Below are 24,765 nucleotides of genomic sequence, written 5' to 3'. Positions count from 1 at the left end.
AAATAATATTATTTAATTTTAATATTTATTTATTAATATTTATATTATTAATATATTTAATTATTTAATAATAATATTATTAATTATTATTAAAACTGCATACCATTCATGATAGGATCAGCATCTTTTCTTTGGTCCTGTTTTTTTTAAAAAAAGTAGTTTTTGAAGTTTATTTTTTATTTAACCTGAGAGAGAGAGAGAGCAAGGGGGGAAGGGGCAGAAACTGAAAGAGACAGAGAATCCCAAGCAGGCTGTGCACTTCCAGCATAGAGCCTGATGCAGTGTTCGATATCACCAACCGTCGGATCATAACCTGAGCTGAATCTAGAGTCAGATGCTTGACCGACTGAGCCACCCAGGTGCCCCTCTTTGGTCCTGTCTTATAAGTCAAGAAGTTACTTTCATAGGGCCAGAAATGGGTAAAGTAAGCTAAGAAAAGATACCATACTGAATATTAGGTAACCATTCAAAACAGCAAACTGTATAGTCCCATCTGCTGGCCTCCTCTGCAAAAAGTAGACAATCAGAAGGTATACAGTAACCTGTGGATGTTTAGGGAATGTTCCTGGGAATAGTTATCTATTTAAAGATGGTGGGCCTTTCTGCAGTGCCCTACAAAACCCCAGTGAAAGGCAGAGGAATGCTGGGCATGCACTTTTCACTTTCCTCCGGCACATGCCCCACACCTACACCGATCCTGGTGGAACCCAGCCGTGTCCTGACAGTGAGGGTGGATGGAAGTAGAAGGGAGTTTGGGTGACATTTTCTTTTTTTCCTTGACATTTCCCAGCTGAGCCTTATGAAACAGCAAAAAACTTCTTGTTTGTGTTTTTCTAAGGCCAGGCAGTTGCTCTGAAAATCTTACAGAAAGCAAGGGTTGGGAGCAAAGAGAGAAGACAGATGTTAGTGGGAGGAAGTGGCCAGCCCCGCTGTACATGGAGAGGGGCCGGGGAGGGGAGGGTATTAGCTTGGTAGAGACGCCATAGCAAAGCACCACAGACTTTTGGGGCTTCAGCAGCAGGCATTTATTTTCTCATAATTCCAGAGGCTGGAAGTCTGACATCAGAGAGTCACCAGGCTTGGTTTCTTCTGAGGCCTCTCTCCTTGGTTTGTAGACAGCCATCTTTCCTTGGTGACTTCCCTCTATGCGTGTCTGTGTCCTAAACTCCTCTATTTTTTTTTTAAGTTTATTTATTTTGAGAGAGAGAGAGAGAGAGAGAGCACAAGAGTGCAGATTGGGGAGGGGCAGGGAGAAGAAGAGGGAGAGAATCCCAAGCAGACTCTCCCCCACCAGCACAGAGCCTGACACCGGGCTCCAGCCTGTGAACCATGAGATCATGACCTGAACCAAAACCAAGAGTCAGATGCTCAACTGACTGAGCCACCCAGGCGCCCCTAAATTCCTCTTCTTATAAGAATACCCATCCTATTGGATAAGGGCACCCATATGACCTTATTTTACCCTAATCACCTCTTTAAGGACCTCATCTCCAAATACAGTCCCATTCTGAGGTACTGGGGGGTTAGGTCTCAACATACGGATTTTGAGAGGACACAATTCAGCCCCTAACACGGAGGGAGGAAGATCCTACAAGTCGTGGAAGTTGTGTCTGGGCAAGCCAGTCTGAAACCTCCCTCCCTTCGCCCCTGCCCTATTCCCTCCCTCACCTGATGTCCCAAACCAGCAGTAGACAGGCTGCTGCCTAGAATCCTGACAAAGGAGCACACGGCCCTACTCAATGAGGCCCACTCCAGACCTCTCTGGAATGGCAGAAAATCACATTGCTTTCTCCCTGGTAGAGCCGTGGATATGCAGACATTATTTTATCTGCTAAGAAGACAAACTAAAGAAACGTTAGTTTAAAAATTTTTTTTAATTTAATTTGAGAAAGACAGAGACAGCATGGGTGGGGGAGGGGCAATGAGAGAGGGAGAGAGAGAATCCCAAGCAGGCTCCATGCTGCCAACACAGAACCAGATGTGGGGCTCAAACACATGAAGCTGTGAGATCATGACCTGAGCTGAAACCAAGAGTCAGGTGCTTAACCGATTGAACCACCCAGATGCCCCAAGAAATCAGTTTTAAAAGAAAAATAAAGATGGAGTTTGTGCCCGAGAGGGAGGTGATGCTAACCCAGCAATACCATTTTGAACCAGCAGGTTACAAAGCACTTCCAGAAGCATGTTTCTTCCACCAGGAATGCTGCTCTTTACCTTGCAGATGTCTCTCCTAGTAACTGTAAGGTTTATGCTAAATGGTAACACATCTGCCCTCAAACACCAGCTGTCCTTGACAGCCTCCTGTCTCACCCTTTCCTCGTGTACCCGAGTCCTGCCCTGACTCTGTTTTAATAGCATAACCTTCACAAAACCATCCTGGGACTTCGCCTCTTGCCCACTCAGCTGTGTAACCGTCATGTATCTATGTTGTTGCTGTTGTTGCTGCTGCTAATTGGAATAACCAGTGGCCTCTGTCACTGTGTTTGGGACTCTGGTTGCACCAGCTAATTCCCATGGGTGAGGAGAGGACCGGCCTCAAGATGGCCCTTCTTCCTTCCCACTAGCCACCACCGCCCTTTGACCATCATTTATGGGAACTGGGATGAAGGTAGCTTTGGTCATCCTGCCACATCTCCTTGAATAGCCACTCTGCCCTTCACTCCCAGATGTGTGTCAAGGGCACTGCGTCTTCTCCCCTGATTTGCAGCAACTCAGAGGGTGGAGAGCAACTTTCCTTTCTATAGTTGGTATTATAAAACCCTGACATGTTTCCATCTGCTTCCCCACTAAACTTATATTAAATATGTTTTTACACGCGGTTCACTTCTCCCTTCCCTGAGCGTGGGTCTCCTGTGGCTTAGTTGGGGTGATTCCTGCAGCCCCCTCTGCTGTCCATGGATCCTGCAGTCAGGATTGTGTATAAGCAGCAGGACAGAGATGCACAGACTTCATATTGCTGCCTCACAGAGGTCAGAGCCCATCTTAGGTTTATCCACTTGTCTTTATTGAACCCACCAGTCAAAATATCCCAGACCCAGCAGTCTTATGATTTCTTCTGTTCTTAGCCCGGCTGCTACTAACCTTGTCCTTGAGCAAGTCACTCAGGCCCTCTGGGTGTCACACTCTCACCTGTGGAATGAGGAAAAGATAGGAGCTGAGCAGTCCAGTTCTTTTGGCTCTGAATGTATGGGATTCAGTTACACATAAAACAATTCATCTTCAACATAGGAAGCTGAACCAGGCTGACCTGACTGCTGGAATTTTAGAGCCCAGTGCAGTTGTAAATAAAGAAGGAATAAGGATCCAGTGATGTAACAGCCACCGAATCTTCTGGATGAGCTGCTTTGAACACAGCTGGGACTTGTCCGCCTCTTCTGAGCTGAGTCAGTGGCTAAGGGGGGGTGGCCAGGGCCCTGCTGATGTGCTGAGGGGCTGCTGCCTCCCTGGGCACGTGTGCCAGGGTCCAAGGTCCCCTACTGCTTCTAGGTCACTATGAGAGACATCATCTCACGTGCCTTTCCAGGCCCTTCTGGGCAGGTGGAGAAGACTGAGAGCCTGGGGCCTGCCATACCTCTCAGTGGGAAAGAAAGGAGCTACAATCCTGGAACAGGGTTATTTCTTCCTCTGGGAAGAATGTGTCTAGCAAGAAAGGGGCACATTAGAGCAACAACAACAGCCAGCATTTATGGGCATCCTCTCTAGTGCCTTTTAGCACGATGCTCGAAGCATCTTTCTTAGAAAGTGTTGTTCTCCATAATGACACAATCAGAAGTAGCTCATGTTCCCTGTGTATTCAGATGAGGAACAAGGGTCAGAGGAACTAAGGGACTTGCCCAAGAGTACTCAGCAAGGGGATGCCAGGATGTGAACCCAGACCCCCGGTTTCAACCCCCAGTTCTTCAACAGCTGCTTAGGAGGGACACATTCTCTTTGCAAACAGAGCGGTGAGGCACATGGGAACTGCCCAGTTGTGGGTTTCATGTAACTCTGTGGAAGGTTCCCACAGCCCCCTGCAGTGCCCTGAAGGTTGTGGTTTTTTATTTTCCTTCAATTTAAAAAATTGGGGTAAAATACACATAATGTGCAATTTACTATTTTAACCATTTTTAAGTGTACAATTCACTGGTATTAAGTATGTTCACAGTATTGGTGTAGCCATCACCACTATTTCTGGAGCTTTTCCATCACCTGGAGACATTGACTGTCCCTTTCTTTGATGTCTGTCCTTGAACCATCACTGGGATTCCCTTAAAGTAATCCAGGATGATGCCCTTTGACTGCCCTGTGTCCCCACTCTTACCCTTGTCTGTAGTCAGGAGAGACCAACTTAAAAGTAGTTTTTCATCAGTGGTTCTATAATTTTACTAGAGGGGCATCTTTGAAGCAGTAAGGATGAAGGTTCTGCTATCTGGGGCCAAGAGTTAGACAGCCCTTCCTCAGCCTGACAGCTCGTCAGGAGGAATTCCGAGGGGTCTTTCAGGGACTCACTGCAGAAGGAACAGTGCAGGCATGTTTCATCTTTGTTTGCAGGAATTCTGCTAACAGATGATCTGGGAGTCCCTCACTAGGGCCCTGGAAAGAGAGCTGCTTTGTGCCCTCCATGGGGATTATTTAGCATTTATGGCTTCAAAGAAGTAATTTCTGAGACTCAGCTGTGGGTTTTATTTTTCTCTTGGTCGGTTTCAGCATCATTCTCTGAATCGTGTTGTCATCAGTTGCTTGTTCTGGCCTTATACAGAATGCTCTCATAACAACAGCTCATTCTTTATATTCAGACTATTTCCATATCCCTGTAGATGGGTAGTCTTAATGACCCTTGGCTGGACTGTGGTAGAAGAAATTCTGTTACATGAAAAGTCTTGTATTACATTCCCAGCCCATGATAAGTTTTCATCTCTTTGAAACGCTGAGAAGTTTTTAAAGCATTTTTAATTTCAGGGATGACTGTTTGGAGGCAGTATTTGTGTGTTTGGGGTTAAGTGTATTTCCCAAGGGACTTGGAGGAAGGACTGGGCTTTGGGGGTAGATGGGCCAAAGGAAGTTGTTCCCGTGGTAGGGGACTGTTCCAGGCCCAGGACGGCCCTGGTGTTCACTGTGGTCCTCCTCCGTGCAGTAGCCTGGAATTCCAGCTACCCAGATAGCCCTGGGTATAGAGAAAACAGCAGTGAAGGAAGGATGGAAAGAGGGGCCTCATTTCCCTTCTATGCACCAGGCACTGTGCTAAGCTGTTTTGTACATCTTGCCTCATTGCAACCTTACAGCCCGTAAGAGTAGATGTGCTATATCGACTTTCTTACTCCCTTTTTACAGAGAAGGACTAGGAGGCAGAGAGGGCCAGCGGCTTGCCAAAGTCCCACGACTGGCAAGCACCAGCACGGAGACAGAACCCACTCTTTTTATTATTACTTTATTGTTCCACTCTCAAATGGGACAGTATCTGAGAGGCCCTGGGCCACTTTAGAGGTGGGTCCTTTTGGACTACCTCCATAGAGGAGGGAGAGACAAGGACACTGAACAGGGTGGCTTGTCTACCTGTACGGGGCTGAGTTGCAGGGTGGAGCTCAGATTCCTTAGCAAAGCTGCTGAGAAGGGAAAATATAATAAAGATAGCCTTGAGCCAGGGCTTCTGAGTGGGAACCAGTAAAAAAAAAAAAAAAAGAATCCAATTAGTCACACCTGCAGCTATGCTGTATTCCCATATGGTCTCTAACAACACATAACACCTTAAATGAGGTTTGGATTAAATACAGCAGCATTAAACATGTCACAGCTTATGGAGGAGAGAGCCCAGGCATTGGAGTTACATAAGCATGGGTTTGAGCCCTGGCTTTGCTGGTTATTAGCTGTGTGACCTTAGACAAGTCATATAACCTTTCAGCATCTATAACATGCAGACAGTGGTCCCTAATTCCTGGGGCTCTTGTGAAGGTAAAGTGGGGTAAGGATGGCCAAGGCCTAACATGAGATAGGGCCCATGACCCTTAGTGGCTGGTGTAGGGCCGATGGTGGTTGTGGTTTCTGGATCCGAGGGGAGCCTGTCCCCTGAGCAGCGCCTCTGCCTTCTGCATCCACAGTGCTACAGGGCGTGGACAATTCGCTGGTGGGCTTGCACAACCAGAGCTTCGCCCGGGTCATGGAGCAGCGCCTGGCCCAGCTATTCATGATGTCCCAGCAGCAAGGCCGGCGGTTTAAACGGGCCACCACCCTGGGAAGCTACACCGTGCAGGTGGGTGTGTGTGTGCCAAGCCACTGGGATCTTGTAATACATATGTGGGAGTGCCCTGAGACTGAGTAAACTGTGCTGTGTGCAGACGAGCACCTACACTGCACACTGACTAAGCCATGTAATCAACACTGCTCTTAGATTTGGGGGGTTCATGATCCTAAGCATCAAAGTCATGGAAGAGGGTGAGAGATAGCTACTCTCCTGTGTTACTGCTAGATTGTAAGGTTTCAGAACAAATTCTGCACGTGTGCACATATTTATTAGACAAAAGTGATTAGCAAACAAGCACAGACTTTCTTCTCCCCAACCTGTTCTGGAGACTGGATGGAGTCCCAGAGCTCAGGACCTTCAGATCCCTTGCCACAACTACTATGGATGGCAGACGCACCAATCAATATTGGTTATCTTATTTAGTCAGTTTCAACAAACAGAGCCCCCCATGTTTATAATGGTCAGGTGATTACATGGGGATTCGAGTGAGGGAGCTGTAGCAGACACTGCTGGTGCATTGCCCAAATCCAATCCCCTTCCCATTTCTACTGAATACTACTGGGCTTCCCACAGCCACTGCTGAACCTTTATTGAAGGGCTGTTCTTGAGATGCCAGAACCCACTTTGTCCATGTGGTGGCTGGCTAGAAGTACCTGGGAATTAACTAATGGTGGGGTGTGAATATAGCAGCTCTCTTGCTTTGTGGCTAGGGGAATTCAAAAATGTATGTTTTCAGTAATTGCCAGAGATGTCCCATAGAATTAAGCTTTAACTACCCACTGTGGTAAGCAGATTAATAATGTACCTCTCGCTGGTTCCCTCCCACCCCCTGAATCACCTCTTCACCCTCCCATCAGTTCCTTGCACCTCCCAAATAATCCATCTACAAGCATTTAGCTCTTCTCAGAGTCCACCTCAGAGGGAATCCTACAGACACAATGGCCATCCCCAAGGTAGAGGCTCCAAGCTTCTTTAGATTCTTTATTCAATTTGAGCAAGAGTGGGAACCATCTCTGGCATTCTAGCCAATCCACGCATCTTGTATACCACTAATTTCACCAAAACTGAGACTGCATTGCTAACATTTGTTATGCTAATTAACAAAGCTCTGTTGAGCAAGATGTCAAAGTATAGAATTGCTCTTGGTGGGTGCCTCCGGAGTGTGGGCTTCCTAATTGGAATTGAGCAGATTGCCCCTAGAGTGTGAACTCATGATTGGCAATTGCCACATCTAGGGTGTGACTTCAAACACACATGCTTGATATCACCATGTCTAGGAGAGGGATCGTTTTATAGAAAAATACAGACATTACTCCAATCTGTCTGTAGATCGTGTTATCAGGCAATTTTGAAAGTACAAACAACTCATTTACTGGACCACAGTTCCTTGCCTGAGTCAAGCATCATCCCTTGAGGGAGACTCGAGGTCCTCTATTCACAGTTGGTGAATTTGGCCTCTTAGATGCTGCTTTAGCCTGTGACCAGGTAAAGTGATGGTTTATTTCTTGTGCTGGGTTTATGGTTTACCCTCTCTGCGGTCCATGTGAGCCCTATAATTCACACTTCTCCAAATAACAGGAAGGAAGTTGCTGGGACTCAGACAGTGAAATGGGCTTTGCCTCAGCTGAAGGGGGAGAAAGAACGACCCTATAATCCTGGTGTTTTTTGTAAACCTAAGAAACCTCACCCATTCTACGTGTCTAAAAGAGCCCTCCGAGATATGCTTTCCTCATTTCTTCTGAGTACTCAACGTGACTGGTCCCATAACTGCCTGAAAAGTCTGAGTGAAGTAAGTAGGGATTTATTTCTGCAAATCCCTAATTTGTAGAGGCAGTAGATCACCTTCTAACATCAGTCTTGGAGAAGTCTCAGTAAGAAGAATTTGCTATAAAATTGAAATTGAGTGAAGTTATTAAATATTTGAAAGTCCATTCACCTTCTACCTGGTTGTACTAACCCTCTTCTTACCTCCTCTCCCATGAGGGACAGGGATGCTATGGCCAAGTTTCCCAAATAAAATTTGCTCTTACATAGCTTATATCATTCTTCTACCCAGAGGCCTTTCTTCTGGGCTCAAATAATTTTAAAAGATGAGCCACCTTCATGAAGATGGAAACTCATATGTCTAGAATTTAAAGATGTTTCTTTAGTGAATGTATCTGAAAAATTGAGTCTGAAGAAGAAATACCTATGAACAATAAACATTTTTTTTTTATGTTTAACTCCATTTGTCATCAAAGTAATGCAAGTTTTAACTACCACAAGATATCATTTTCACCTACCAAAGATTTATGATGGTACTATCTGGTGTTGGTGAGGATGCAGTGAAATGGGCACTTTCAGACACAGTAAGTGGGTAGGGCCTTTGTGGAGAGCCAGTGAGCAATTTAGACAAGAACTTCTTGAATGGTCACAAACTTACTCCTGGAAATTTGTTTTGAGGAGAATAGAGGTGAACACAAAGACCAGAAGGTGAGAGCAGTGTTTCTCAGAGAGCATCCAGAAAAACAGTCCTATAAGGTACCCTGGGGCAAAGAGGCTCTGTGGCCACATCACTTTGGGCAAGGCCGCTTCCTGAAGATTCCCAAGGCCTGTTGGCATACCAAAGACTCTAAAATGACCTGCAGTAAAGAAATTCCTTAATTTTGGTCAGCATAGTGGTTTGTAAATTTAAATGCCAATAAGATCCTTGTTTTTAGTGATATCTTTCTCTGACATTTTATTATGAACATTTTTAAGCCCACAGAAAGTTGAAAAATTTATATAGTGAACACCAATAAATTCACCATCTAGGTTTTACAATTAACCGTGTGCTATGTTACTGTTTTATATTTGGTAACATATATTCATATCCATAGCATAGATCAGTTTGGACTGTTCTAGAGCTTCACATAAATGGAAGTATATTCTCTTTTGTAGTATACTTCTCTTTTTGACTCCATGTAGTGTTTCTTGGGCTCATCATGTGTTATCCAGGAGCTTATTGCTTTTTATTGCTGAGTAATATTCCTTTGTATGAATATACTAAAGTTTATTTACCCATTCTTCTGTTGATGGACATCCAGAATTTTTCCAGTTTTCAGCTACTTTAAACAAAGCTGCTATGCACATTCTTCTACAAGTCTTTCTGTGGTTGTATATTTTCATTTCTCTTGAGTATGGAGGAGTGGAGTTGCTGGTTAATAGAGTCGGTGTATGTTAGCTCTGTGACAAACTGTTAGACCTTTTCCCAAAGTCTGTCACTTTACAATCCCACCATCCAGAGGTAGTTCCAGTTACTCCACACAGTCATTAACACTTGGTATTGTCAGCCCTTCTTATTTCAGTCATTCTGCTGGGTGATAGTGGTGCCTTGTAGTTTTACTTTTTCCTCCATTGAGCATTTTGTATATGCTTATTGATTATTCAGATATCTTCTTTTGTGAAGTATCTGGTCAGATTTTTTTAAACCCATTTTTTATTGGGCTGTAGTAATACCTCTTTTTAATTGTTATGTGTGCATGCGTACAAAGGAGTATAAAGACATGTAGACTTCAAAGAACACTAATGAAAAGAAGTCACAACCCAAAGAACATTACCCTTACCTTACCCCAGAAGCCTTTTATGTGTCTTCTCTGATTATGCCTACTCCTTTCCTTTCTATCAGAGTTGAGTGTGCTTCTGAATTTTGTTTTAAGTCATGCCTGTATTTTCTGTACAGATTTTACCATCCACATGTGTATCCCTAAATAGTACATCATTTGGTTTTGCTTGTTTTTGAATTTTATATTCAGCGATTTGTTTCTTTTGCTCATTATCAGATTTTTGTATTCATCCATATTGATACAAAGAGCCATAGTTTATTTATACTACTCTATAATATTTCATTGCATGACTATACCATAACTCATTAATCCATTCTACTGGTAGTGACTTTTGAATTTTCAGGGTTTTTGCTCTTGTGACCAATAATGTTGTAAACATTTCTGTCATACCTTTTAATATCCTATGAAACTCATAATCTGTAATATACACTTTGGAAAATACTATACCATAATGTTTATCAGTTGCTAATTATAGTAGTGAAAACTTGATGACAAGATAACCATTCAAAAATGAAGTGTTTGTTGAGTTTATGAGGCATGAATAGGACAGAACATTAAGTATAAAAATTTATGTTTTATGTATTTATAATGATGAGTACTGAAAAATGAGTAACAATTTAAGTGTTTAACAGTAAGTGATTTACTAAATAAGTTTATGAGGTGTGCATCAGAATGCTGTTTAGAAATTAACATTTATGCTTTTGTTATATTTAAAGTAATTTAAGGATGCAAGTAAAAATAGCTGTGATTGAATCTAGATAGTGTGATAAATAACTTTGTAAAATACTAAATAAAAGATTTGTGTGGAAAAAAACAATGAATAGATGCAAATGCTCTGAGATAATAGAAATTGGTTTGTGGTAGAGGGATTGGAAATTGTTTTTATTTTATTTCATTTCTTGATGGCTTTCTGTATTTTCATACTTTCTGTAGTGAATATGTATAACTTGTCTAGGGAGAAAAAGCAACAAAGGTTATTTTAGAAAAAGAACTTTGAGTCTCCAAGTACTGCTTTTATCAGAGATCTTTTGAATTGCAGACATATAGGTTCATTTTCTTTTCCTCTCTGGCAATCGCAGGAGTTTGAAATTAGAAATCTTGTTTGAGAATAACCTAACATGCCCTGAATTAATGTGCAGGCCTATTTTCAAATGAGGCCAGAGTTCTCTGGAGGCTGGAAGACATCACCATTTCAGCGTTTTCTTCTCCAGTCTCAAGCTGTTCTTTCCAGATGTTCATATTTTCAGAACGTTTTTCTCCTCCCTGTCTCCCCTTCCAGCAATAGCAGCGCTTCTTGGGCTGCTGGTGATGGGGAGGTACACAAAGGTTGAGCTCTAAAAAATATGTTGTGGGTCCAATTAGGCACCGAAGGCTTCAGCAATCAGGAGAGAGCCTGCTGATCGCCCAGGTGATTGCAGAGCCAGTGCAAGATGCCCTGTAAACATGGCCTCTCTTTTTCTGAAAGATGGTAAAGATGCAACGGGTGCCGGGACCCAAGGACCCGGCGGAGCTGACTTACTACACCCTGTACAACGGGAAGCCATTGCTGGGGACTGCAGCTGCCAAGATCCTGAGCACCATTGACTCCCAAAGGATGGCCTTGACCCTGCATCATGTTGTCCTTCTGCAAGCTGACCGTAAGGGGATAGTCTTTCCATTTGTTATTTTTAACGCCATTAAATGTGACCTGCAAATTAAAGTGATTCCCCAAACTCATGTTAATGGACCCAGAGCTAAACATATTTTGTGTTCCAGAAGGTTCTTAAATCAGTCAGCTATTTCCTGTGTTGTTTGAAGAAATAGGTTTGGGGTAAGGGATATGTTTTGGATACTAGGATGATGATAATGATAATTGCTTTGCCCCTAGTCATACCCATTCTTCCTCCTCACCATAGTCCTGTGTGCAGCTAGAAAAATCACCATGGCTGGAATTATATTGTCTGTCGGGGAATTAAAGATAATTTGATTCAGTAAGCATTTATAGAGTCCTGCATGAACTGTTCTCGGTGCTGGTGGACATACGGAAGTGGGCAAGACCTGGTCACTGCCTTTAAGAAGCAGAGGAGTTAATACAGATATAAAAGAGCAGAAAGCAGGTAAGTATAGTAGGGGGCAGAGTGATCTGGGGCTCAGCAGATGGACAGTTTGCTCTGAAGGGCCATCCAGAAAGAATGAACAGAGAAAGGGTATTAAAAACAATACTTGCCTCCTCCATGGCAGGTACTATGCTTGTTGCCTTACATGGATTTTCTCACTTTCTCCTCTCTTTGGGGCAACTTTATTCAGCTCCAAATTCCAGATGAGGAAACCTAGGTTCAGGAAAGTTAGCTAACTTGCTCAATATCACAGAACTGGTACTTGGATCACCAGGATATGAATCTGGATCTATCTGACTTCAAACGTGTGTTCTCAACTGTATCCTATGCTAAGATTTCATCAGGAGGAGAGGAAAGGTGTATATTCCAGAAAGAGGGAGTACCATGAGAAAAGGAAGAGAGGTGAAAAGTGCCAGACACGCTTGAAAAACAAAAGGTTAGAGTTGCCTGGAGAGCAAACATGTGAGGAAGAGTTGATGAGGTCAGAAAGGTTTTTTGCTTGGGAGACTGGGGCCTTAGATGGCAGGAGAAGGAGATTGTACATAATACAGTGGGCTGTGGCGAGCTATTGAGGATTTCTATGTGGGGGAGTAGTGTCATTAGAACTACCTGGTACTTAGGGAGGATAACGTGTCAGCAGTGTCCAGGATAAAGCAGCAAGACTAGTGAGGAGCCTGTGGTAGCCCAGGGATTGGGGACCCAAACAAGGTCTGTAAAGAAAATGAGGAGGGGGCGGTGATGAAGATAAGAGATCAGGTGATAGACACTTTAGACTTGGTAGCCTGCTGAGCATCAGGGCACGGAAGGTCATCTCCCATTGATTTCCTAGTTGATGTCCACGCTCCTTAAGAACCTGACACCTGGCTCATGGTTTTCCTATTTTGCTCATCTCTTGCCTTCATCTGCAGTGGGTGGGGCTTCCACGTCGATGCAGAGTCACTTCTCCTTGGCCAACGGATTCTCACAGACACACCTTTGCCTAGAAACGATGGTCACCCTGTGCAATCTCATCTTTGAAATGATGGTTTAAAGCCAGATTCTCTTCTTTTGTTCCTCTCTCCTTCCCTCCCTGTGGGCTCTGTCCCCATCTCTGGTCAGGTCAGCTACTTGCTTCACTGGTTTTGCTGCAGCCTTTTTATGTGCATTCTTCAAGTTTCCATTCTCCACTCTTTCTCCCTCTCCAGGTAGAGATAAATTACAAAGGACAGGAGTGAAAACCATGGCAGGTGCCCAAGAGAGAGGTGAAGGTGTTAGAGACAAGACAAGTGTATGGATTTGACATATTTGGAGGGACATTGCCGATGGGGCAAGATAATGGATTCTGTGTGTGGCAGGAGTAGGTACGGGTCAGAGGAATCAAGGGTGACTCCCACATGTTTGCTTGAGCGTTGGTTGTGGTGTCATTTGTTGAGATGTAGAAGATGTAGGAAAGAAGGAGGTTTACCGGGGCTAGAGCAAGAGTATGGAGGTGGAATTGAGAGAGTTTGGTTTGGACATGTTAGGTTTGAGATGTCTATCAGACATCATCTTTGCAGAACTCAGGAGCTAGAACCCCAGATGCATCAACACAGGTGATGGACCTAAGGGAGCAGGCGAGATTAACCAGATTAGTCATGGGTATAGCTGGGTAATCCACATGAGGGAAGAGCTAGGACCAGCAAAGAACACTGAGAAGGAGTAGCCAGGGAGATTGGAGGAAGCCCAGGAGAGAGTAGCGTCCAGAAATAAGCAAAGAAAGGAATGTACTGAAAGGAAGTGAGCTGCTGTGTCAACTTCCATTCTTGAGAGGCAGCATACTATAAGGACAGAGATTAACTCGACTTGGTAAGGTAGAGATTGTTGGTGACCTCAGCAGGAGTGGTTTCCCGCGGAGGCGGTGGAGATACATGGCTAGAGTGTATTGAGGGGAGAATGGGGGTGTGGAGGCAGTGACAGCAAAGGGGAGAAATGAATGGTGCATTTGCTAGAGAGGCACATGGGAGATATTGGGGTACAGCTGAATATTGATGTATTACTGTAGGAGAGAGGGGGAAATAGACAATGCAGAAGAGAGAGACAAGAACTTTCTGGGAGTGAAGTCCTTAAGTGGACAAGGCGGGTGACACAAGCAGAGGGGTCAGACCCAGTGAGGAGCAGGGACAGCTCATCCTGTTGCCCTGGGAGGGGAAGCAGAGTCCAAAGTGTGGATGCCGGTCAGGTAGCCATTCAGTAATGGAGGCCTGAGGACATTTTCTGTGATTGTTTCTGCTCTCTTGGGACAGAATGAGGTGAGGTTGGCAGGTGAAGCTGAGGTTGTGTGCGGGGTGTTTGAGCAAGGGTGCAATGGTGCCCACAGAGAATCTGTGAACTGATTAGACAAATCTTCCCTCCTCAGGCTTCACTGCTATGTCCAAACTATTCCTTCTAGTCTCTCAAAATCCCAGATCCTTTGAAGCTGCCTCCCCCTCACTGCAGTCTCCTCCAGACCCCCTAGCTCTCCCCCATAATTCACTGGAGATTTAAACCCGATTCATTGTCTCTTCCTCTCCATTGCCTCTCCTGTCCCCAATCCATCCTCAGTGGTAACCAGTTGGTCCTGTGATCTTCTCACTTCTAACCCAGGCCTTGTGGTACTTAGGAAGGGGCAGGAAAAGAGAGCTGACTTTATTTAGAGCAAAAAGTGAATGGGGTGTCAGGAGGAAGGGTTGAGGCATGGGACTTAGCCTATGGTGGTTGATGGGAAATGGTGGAAGGTTCGAGAGCGTGGACAGGAGAGAAAGATTATATCAGACTAGAAGATGCATAGAAGTTTTTGGAAATGAGTCTGGGAGTGACTGCAACTGCCTGCAAAGCACTGTCCCTCAACAGCACTTCTCTGTTGCCTTCACAGCCACTTGGTCCTCTCTGTTCCTGTCTAATAACTCACAGATAAATGTGTTTCCTTTTCTCCATTTCACTGCTTCCTCTTCTTGGACTTTGCTGGTCCTTTCCAAATGACTCAGTCTCAGACACTCTGCCATTAATGTCCTGTCCATACTGTAATTAGAGTCGTCCTAATACACAGATTCTGATCCCACATCGACTCCATTAAAAAAAATTGGTGGCTCTCCATTGTTCACAGAATAAAATCTGAACTTCCTAAAGTGGATCTTCTAAGCCCTTCACAACAGGTACTTAACAAATGTTCAGGTCTCTTTACAACCTGTTCTCTGGGCTCCTGTTCCAATCATACTGCCCATTTTTCTCTCCTTCCTACCTCATGCTTCAGCCATGCAGGCAGATTCGTTCTTCACGTTCCCTGGTCCCTTGAAGTCACCCGTGACCACATCTCCCTTAGTGCCAGATGCTTCCACTACCTGTATCACATGGGGCCAATGAGTTGTTTTCACTGTCTGTCCCTAATGAGCTCCCTGAAAGCAGGTACCACATCGCACTCATCTTTGAATATCCAGCCCCAGCAACTGCCTGGCTCTGTTCTTATGAAAGCAGAGGACTAACCTTTGCTAATTGTCTCTGCCAGGTCCTGGGTGAGGCATTTGGTTGAAGACACCACAGTCGAGCACTTGAGAGCAGAGTCTTTGCAACATGACAGACCTAGATTCATGCCCCTGCTCTTCCACTGTCTGTTTATGGAGCTCCATGACAAAAAAAAAAAAAAAAAAGACCCTCTCTAACCTTCATTTTCCTTATCTGTAAAATGAGAATATAAAAAACCCTGACTTCACATAGCTACCTGGAGGATGAAACAAGATAATTCTTGCATGTAAGGGGCTTAGTACACTCCTGGGGCACCTACTGAGTGCTTAGTAAGTGATCCACTGAATGTCTTGTGGGTCATCTATAAGGTAGAAGGACCGAAGGAGAGAGGGAGTGAAGAAGGAAAGGTGACTTGAGATTAGAAACCCATATAGTTCAGAGAAAAGTGTGTTAGTAATGAAAATAGAAAGGGGATTAGAGATGAAAGCATTTTTGGAAGGGAGAAGGTAATTGATTCACTTTGGGCCGTGTTGAGGTTAAGGTGATGAGATATTAAGGGCCATTATTCAGATATTGAGGCTATGGAGGGGGTGTTGTCGGGACATCAGGGGTGGAGTTTAGGAAAGTTGTGGGAGGTGAAGGCTAGATCTCAGGAGAGACATTAAAGTTAACACTATATAGGTTTTGAGAATGTTGTAGATACAGCTTAGAAATAAATTCCCAGAGAAAATTCAAGGAAGGTGCAGAGTGGGAGGGCAGACCCTGGGAAGTGCCTCCATAGTCAGGGTCAGATGAGGAGGAAGCTAACACCAAGGAGGAAGAAGAGGAGTAAAGAGGTCTTAAATCTCATTTTCCCTTAGTAGTTTTGAAGTCAGCCTGCAATGTGAATCTGAGGTCAGCACCTTAAATGAAGAGTCACAGTGTCGAACGAACAGCTTGTCCCTCTGAAGGGAGAGTGTTAACGTTCTGTGGGTTCCAGTGTCTTCTGAATCACTGGGGCCACTGTGCAGTGCCCTGCATGCAAAGCCCTGTAATGGAGCATGCACTGTCCCCTTGACCCACATCACTTCTGAGTAATGGGACAGCAATGACTGCTCAGGAGAGGCTGCATTTCCGACAGAGGTTTTCATCTGCTCCATTGGCAGGTTCTGGACTGAGGGGCCCTTCAGAGCAGTGACTCAGCTGGTGGAGTAGGGAAAATTCTCCCCACACTGAAGCTACCGGAGTGGGACTTGGTATACCTTACATGGCCATCAAACATTATTTTGAAAAATGTCACTTTAAGATAGTGAGAGACTGATCCTTTGGTGAAGGGAATTTGTGTTCATTCATTCTTTTGACAAATATTACTGAACACCTGTTATGTGCCTGGCATTCTCCTGGCACTGGAGATAAAGCAGTGAATGAAGCAGATAAATCCTCTGCCCGCATGGAGCTTACATTCCTGAGAGGTAGATCAAGTAAGCAAAATAAGTAGTATGTTAGATGCTAGTAAGTGCCATGGAGAAAAATTACACAGGGAAGGCTAGGGAGTATCAAGGAAATAATGGTCATGATTTTATTTTATTTTTTAAAGTTTATTTATTTTGGGAGAGAAAGAGAGAGCTCATGCAAGTGGGGGAGGGGCAGGAAGAGAGGGAGAGGGGGAGAGAGAAAGAAAATCCTAAGCAGGCTCCATGCTGCCAGCACAGAGCCTGATGCACCTCTTGATCTCATGAACTTCATGATCACCACCTGAGCTGAAACCAAGAGTTGGACACTCACCCAACTGAGCCACCCAGGTGGCTTTAATGGTCATGATTTTAAATGTTTGGGGGGTTAAGAAGAAGATCAGTGAGTGACTACCTGAGGCTACCTAGGGAACAAGGTTCCAGGCAGAAGGGGTAAGGGTTTGAGACCCCACGAGGATGTCACTGATGGAAGAGAGTAGCAGCCAGGAGGTCGGGGTGCAGGTGAGGGGTCACAATTACTAGAGCCCCAAGGGCTGCACCCTGAGTGGAATGAGAGCCACAGGAATGTCGGGCAGGACATTGACATGGACTGAGTGCTCCCCAGTGGCTGGGCCCTGGGCTAGACCCTCCCCTGCACACACACACACACACACACACACGCCTCCATGCATATGTGTTAACTTAGAACTGACAAACTGTGTATTTCAGAGAGGTGACTTTTCATAAAAATGTCTAACCTCCCCAAGGCTCAGTTTCCTCACCTGCAAATTGAGAGTAAGAATAACACTTGGGTAAAGAGCCTATCTCAGTGCCTACTACATAGCAGAAGCTCAGAACATGTCCCCCTTCCTTACCCTTTCTCTGTCGAAGTTCTTGCAAATTAAATAACCATTCATGCCTCTTCTGTACATAACTTTGTAGTTTTAGATCACTATGCCAATTATTACGTTGGATTTGAGTGATTTCAGCTGACCTAACTTTATTATCTCTTTGACCATTAAAGGAATTTACTAATGTACATAAAATAAATCGTTTCTCTTTCCATTTAAATAGAGGCGAAAGGATTTTATATGCTGCACCAAGAAGGAACATACATATACACCAAAACAATAGAGCCAAGTAAAAGCAGAACACATGTAAATATTAACTCGTGCTAATGAAATATTTATTTAGGGTATCATGTTCTGATACACTATACAGTTTTCTTCATCAGGATAGAATAGCATAGCCAAAAGAGGCACATTGTTATTTTTCATAGAAACTCTTAAGCTTCAAAAAATGTTAGTGGCATAAAATTCACGTATAAATACCAAATTACTAAGAGCAGTAGCAATTAAATGTCTGATACCAACAGAAGCACATTATCTAATGAGCTGTTTTCAGAAGTTAATAATGTGATTAATTGCCGATTGATAAAAACTATGGAAAAGAAGTATTTTTTATACTAATAGAAATTCAGATCCTCGTGCTGCATGATGAGAGGCAGATCTTGGCTAATAAGGTACCAGCTGAAGTCAGAGAAGGTGGTTGAAGTCAGAGAGAAAGACCAGCTGACTCACCATGTGGCATTTACCAGTGGAGTCTCTAAATTATTCCAGAGCCTTGTCCTCAGCTTTGTGAGTCCAGTAGCCCTCAGAGTTCATCAGGATCAGGAGGACCAACTTATGCTATCCTGACTTATAAGGGATTGATATATAAACCAGATTGGTGGTATATTAGTTTAAAATATAGACTAGAACTACCAAAGAGTTGGGACTTCTCCTTTAACTGGCCATTACTCTTTGCCGTTGAAAACTTATATGAGGAGCCAAGTTGCAAGAGGGAAAATGGTAGTTCATTTGTACATTCATTCAGCTTTTAATTGAGCACCTACTATGTACAAAGCCGTGTTCTAGGTCCTGGGAGTGTAGCAGTGAACAAGAAACAAAAAGTCTTCCGCCCTCTTGGAGTGTACATTTTCATGGAGGAGCAGAGACAGATAATGAACAAAGACATATGTATCATGTCAGATGGTAATGTGTGCTTTAGATCCTTACCATTCCATGTGTGGCGGGGGCCCTGCAGCATAAGCCCCACCCGGGAGCTTGTTAGAGAGGCAGAATCTCAGGCCTCACCCCAATTCACAGAATCAGAATCATACATTTGAACAAGATTTCCAGGTGATTAGCATGCACATTAAAGCTTGAAAGGCAATGCTTTAGAGAAAAATTAAGTAGGATGAGGGAGATGGAGAAAGCCAGGGTCAGGGATTGCTATCTGATAGAGAATAGATATAGTGACACTTGTTTAGAGCCCTGAGAGAAGTGAGAGAGGGAGCCATGGATGTCTAGGTGAAGAGCATTCTAGGTGGAAGAATAAGCTGGTGCCAAGGTCCTGAGAGAGGAGCATGTCCAGCGGGTTTCAGGAACAATCAGAGGCTGGTAGGCTGGAGGAAAGTGAGTTAAGGGAAGAGCAGTGGGCTGTAAGGCCAGAGAAGTAACCAGGGTGGTTGAAGAAGAAGATCACTTAGAGTCTTCTAGAAATTATAAGGATGCTGGCCCTTCCTCTGAGAGGAGTGGAAGCCTCTGGAAGCTTTTGAGCAGAGGAGTGCTCTGTGATCTGAATTTCTAAAGGATCACGTCAGCTGTCGTGTTGCAAATAGTCTATAGAGGACAAAGGACAAGGTAGAAAACCATTGCAGTGATTCACATGAGAGATGTTGGTAGGTTGGACCACAGTGGGTGCAGCAATAGAAAGAAGTGAACAGATTGTGGATTTATTAGGAAGATGGAGATGACAGGGTTTGCCAATGAATCAGAAGTTGGGTAAGAATAAAAGGGAAGGGTTGACATTGGTGGCAAGTTTCTTGGCCCAAGCAACTGGAAGGAGGGAGTTGCAATTTATTGGGTTGGAGACTATCACAAGAAGAACAGGTTTGGGGCGGGGGAATTGAGAGTTGGGTTCTGAACATGATAACTTTGAGATGTCTCTTAAGTACCCAATTGGAGGTGTGAGTGGCAGTTGGATGTAGGAATCTAGAGTCCGGGGTAGTGGTCCTGGTTGGAGATCTACACATGAACACAGATGGTATTTAGAGCCATGTGTCTATGAGATCATCTAGGGTATAGGAGAACAGAGAACTTGTGTGGGATTAATGGACAGTATCACTAAACTGAAATGGCCATTTGCACCCCTCTTGTTCACCACGATAGAGCTGTCCCAGCTGGATTACCTGTGTCTGCCCGTTGGGGCACATTCCTCTGCATGGACAAGTTCTTGCCTGCCCTTTGGCTCTCTTTTCCAGATTTCCTATAGACCCACTCCCTTCCAGTAATTATTTTTCTAGACAGTTGTTCTGGTTACTGTTTTCTTCACTCTAGTTCTAAGAACATATTGATCTCTTTGATTGGACAGAAGTGTCTTTCAGGCATCCCTGCCAGTGAGCATAGGGGAGACTCATCCATTTCATGTCAAGGGCTTTTTCTTTTTTCTTACATCTTCCTAATCCAACATATCAAAAAGTTGAAAGGACTGTATCGTGAATGCCCATGTCCCCACCACCTAGATTCCACAACTAGCATTTTACTATGCTTTTATTATCACATATTTATCTCCCTGTCCTTCAATCCGTCTTGTTTTTTCTTGATTCATTTCAAAGTAAGTTGCAAACATCAGCAGACTTTAACCCTAAACATTTCAGCATGCATATCGTTGCCTAGAAATCAATACTTATTTATGATGTTTTAGGTAAAATTTACACAGAATAAAATGTACAGATCATAAGTTTACCATTTGATGAGTTTTGACAAATGTATACACCTGCATGACCCTAACCCTATCCTGATATAGAGCATGACCATCACCCTGTTGCCCTTTATAGGTTAATTAATTCCAACCTCACTCCCACAGAGGAACCTGCTGTTCTAATAACACATTCTTCCTGCTGACAATAGCTTTGGTTACTTTTTACTCTGGCTTTGAAAGCAGCCTGATCCTTATGTTTAGACCAAGGCATTTCCAAAATTCCCCAGCCAGCCCTTGGGAGGTTAGATCCATCCCCTCAGCTACATTTATTCATTACTCACTTAAGAGAGTGGCTTCACTACAATATTTAGTCTATCTGTGGCCTTTGCCTCCCTCCTCTAATCCAACTCTGAGCCTCAGGTTTCTTCTCTCTTCTCTTTGGATTCATGGACATTACCTCTGAGGAAAATTGATACCAATCCAACTTCCTCTTTCTCTTAATAATAATGAAGGCTAGCATTTATTGAGCACCTGGTAGGGGCCACACCAAAGCCCCACATATACCCCGTCTCTCTGGTGCCTTACAAAGTGATAGTCCCATTTTATATACGAGGAAATCAAGACTCAGAGATCTGGAATAACTTGCCCAGGGCAAGGGCCTTTCTGATCCCAAACCCTCTTCACCATCTCATGACTTGGGGACCAGGGGTGTGGGGGCTGCTGTCCCCCTCAGAGTGCCCCTTGTCACGTGCCTCCCTCTGCTCTTCCCACAGCCGTGGTGAAGAATCCGCCCAACAACCTGTGGATCATTGCGGCAGTGCTGGCGCCCATTGCCGTGGTCACAGTCATCATCATCATCATCACTGCTGTGCTCTGCCGGAAGAACAAGAGCGACTTCAAGCCAGACACCATGATGAACCTGCCGCAGAGAGCAAAGGTGCGGAAAGTGGGGAGGAGGGGCTCTGCCCACCTTTTCTCTTGGGGCTTTTGAGGCCTTTGCAAGTACCGTCAGAAACATGCTAACAAGCCCTCATCCTGAAGGAGGTCCTTTATTCAGATTTTTAAAAAATTATAGCAAATAATACATAAAATATAATCTACCATCGTAACCATTGTTCAGTGTACAATTCAGTGTTTTTCAGTATACTCCCATCATTGTGCACCCTTTATGTTTGTCATCAGGGCATAATAGCTAATGCTATCTAATAATGCTCGCCCTTAGCTGTAAGTACTTCTAAAGGCTTTACATACAGCAGCTCAAGCCTCACAGCAATGCTTTAAGAAAGGGCCATTGTTTTGCAGGTGAGGAAACTGAGGCACAGAAAATTAGGAGCTAGATAGACCTGAAAGGGGCAGTGGAGGTTATCTAATCTGACATCCTCCTTTTTCAGAGAAGTAGCTCTAAGATCACAAGTTAGTAAGTAGCAAAACTGATGGTCAAACCAGGTCTTTTGGCTCCTAATGCAGGGCTCTTCTGGGCACATTAGACTCTCAGAATTTTCCTTCTTCCATTGACTGGAGTGACTTGTCTTTGAAGGCTGGCGTGATGGGCAAGCTGCAGAGTCTTGCCCAGGCGGTCATTACACATGGGTTCGGTGACTCAACTGGAGCCTGCCTGGGAGCACATCCACCCTGCACAGCCTCCACGCCTCTGGTGACGGGGAGGGGAGTGGACTGAGGAAACTCCCAGTGCTAATTGTCCAGTTACATAGCCCCCTTCATGATATCCCCTCAAGGGAAAAACAGTGATCTGTAATACCTGATATTTAAATAATTCCTTACAATTGGCTGAGCTCTTCTGGGTCTGTCACCTTGTCTGCTCATCACAGCAGCCCTAGAAGGTAGGTCACAGTCAGGGCAGGTTTTATTATTTTCACATTACTGTTGAGAAGCCCAAAGGAAAGAGAGGCCGTGGGGCTTTGTCCAAAGTCACATAACTAGCAGCTAGAAGGGTGATTCAAGCCCATACCTGTGTCTTTGGGCTCTTTCCACATTCTCCACGTTCCCGAGCCCTGAGATTTGGCAGGTAGACTCCTGCTCCATCAGTGACCTTCTGAGCCCTGTTCATCTGTGCAGGAATGGAGCAGAAAAAGGAATTTCAGTCCGCTGGAATACATATCACGGAGATGGTCTTTGCCAGCGGTCAGGCATGCCTAGTTCTTTCCGGATGACCACACCTCACTTCAGCGAAAGAAATCAATTGAATTTTATTGTTTGTTACACGAATTCACCTGTTGCAAGGCTGCAGTTTGATTAGATGCTCGGCTTACCAAAGAGGCAAACTCCAAGGAAGGTTGTTCTGTTGACAATAGGGCCCCCGCTTTCCAGAAGCAGCACGGTGTCGGGAATTGCCCAAGCGGTGACAGATACAACTGTTCCAAGAAGGGGTCTTTCATCGCCACCTTAGCTTAGTTACAATCTGATCCTTTCAGACATAACAGTAATTACCAGACTCTAACTGCAGCCGAGTCCAGGAATGCTAAATATGCCATACCGAGGGTGTAAATGCCAACTCTGTGTTACAGATTAAGCCAAAGTTTTACTAACTTGCCAAGGTGAGTTGGGCAGCACACCGATTTAGCGTACCTTCCGGCTTGAAAGCTGTTTGGAGCTGGAAGAGATTCATGTTTGTGGGTTTTCATAGCCCCTTTTATGTTCCTACCTGGTGAAATTGTGCTTGAAGAGATACGTGGCCGATGTTGAGAATCAAGCCAATTTATGTTCCAAGAGAAGGCTGAAATCACTTGTGTGTGGTGGCGCTGGTGGTTTTCTCCCTCAATGAGGCTGGGCTCCGCACTGTGATTTGCAAAGCTCCTTTATCACAGGAAGCCAGCAGGGTGGAACTGCCTCTTTCTTACTGCAGTCCTTCTGCCTCGCAACCCAGGGACACTGCAGTGCTGGAGAAGGGAGAGCCACCCACGTCACATCTCACAACCTGTGTGTGTGAGCAGAATTCATTTAATGCCAAGGGAAGAGGCGGAATGAAAAAGTTAGCCTTCGTGACCAATCCGTAGCGCAGGAGGATGGTCTCCTGGTCTCCAGGGACATCACCACGTCGTTAGAATGCAGGCTGCAGTCCAGAGGACATTCCCCGGGATCCCTGCTGGGACTCAGTAATAGACTTGACAGGCTCAGAGGAGCTGAGGGCGGCTGTCCTGGGAGTCGAGGCCAGGGCGTGCATGGCCGTTACCCTTCTTCAGAGACCAGGTACCAAAGGCATGACCCTGTTACCATGGCTGTCAGCTGGGCTTGTGTAGGTAGTGTTGAGAAAATGATAATGCATCAGGGCCCGGTGTCCGGGCTCTTGTGACCTCCTTTCTTCCTGGTTCATTTCTCTTTACTCTTTGTCATTGGATTCACAGCCTTTGCCCAGTGTTTCCCTTCATATAATTGATGAGAACATGGCTCCCTGGAACAGGCAGTCTTACGGGACAGTAGGTAGGGCCACATCCAGATGCAGGATGGAGCATGGAGGGCCCACAATGGTTGGCATGACCATCTGCTCGGGACAGGTCAGTCACCCCTAACGATGCCCAGCTGTTTCCTCTTTTTCACATACTATCTGTGTGACCTGTACTTAACCTCTTTGTGCCTCAGTTTTCCCATCTGTGAAATGGGGATGATAACAGTGTTTCCTTATAGTTTGTTGTGAGGATTGAGTTTTCTAAGTTACTTGGAGCTGTGCCTGGCACATAAATATTACATACAAGTTGGCCTTTATTATTATAAAAGCCCTTTTTTCTTAAAAGGTCTGGATAATATGTCTACCTTTGAGATTGTTGGGGATTATTTTCATTTGATAATTTTACAAAATGTGTTGAAGCAGCTATAGATACTTCATTATGTCTTAATAGTATCAGGGGTCACTAGTGTGTGTCCAATGGCAATTAATTAATTTCATGATTTTCAAACTGAAGATTGAAAGACTACTACGTTGGTCGGAAGAGTGAGGGACTAGTCTTGAGTCTTTCACCACTGAGCTGTGTGACCTTAGGCAAGTCACTGAACCTCTCTGACCTTTGTGTTTTTGCCTGTAAAATGAAGACTGTGATGTTTGACCTGCTTCCCTCATAGGGAGTTTGTGAGCACCAAATGAGGTGTCAGTGTTTTGAAGGCTGTAAGTACTGAGCATGTGTGAGAATTGTTATTATTAACCTAATACCAGTGTCCACCCTGGAAGCTTGTCCTTCTTTAATGTCTCTGTTTCTGCTCACTCATCATCAACCCAGCCCCCTGAA

General features: G+C 44.5%; 1 protein-coding gene across 4 annotated transcripts in view; it reads left to right on the top strand.

Moving 5' to 3' along the window:
* Window positions 1-24,765, top strand: part of KIAA1549L (KIAA1549 like) — a 254,572-nt gene that overhangs the window by 153,173 nt on the left and 76,634 nt on the right. For all 4 annotated transcript variants that reach the window (XM_077772817.1, XM_077772815.1, XM_077772816.1 and 1 more), the window contains 3 exons: window positions 6,075-6,226; window positions 11,267-11,438; window positions 21,301-21,464. In XM_077772817.1, the coding sequence (XP_077628943.1) occupies window positions 6,075-6,226; window positions 11,267-11,438; window positions 21,301-21,464 (488 nt within the window). The remainder of the gene's footprint in view (window positions 1-6,074; window positions 6,227-11,266; window positions 11,439-21,300; window positions 21,465-24,765) is intronic.

This window comes from Crocuta crocuta, unplaced genomic scaffold (assembly GCF_008692635.1).
Source record: "Crocuta crocuta isolate KB4526 unplaced genomic scaffold, BGI_CrCroc_1.0 scaffold382, whole genome shotgun sequence".
NCBI lineage: Eukaryota > Metazoa > Chordata > Mammalia > Carnivora > Hyaenidae > Crocuta > Crocuta crocuta.
This window is presented reverse-complemented; position numbering and strand designations above follow the sequence as displayed.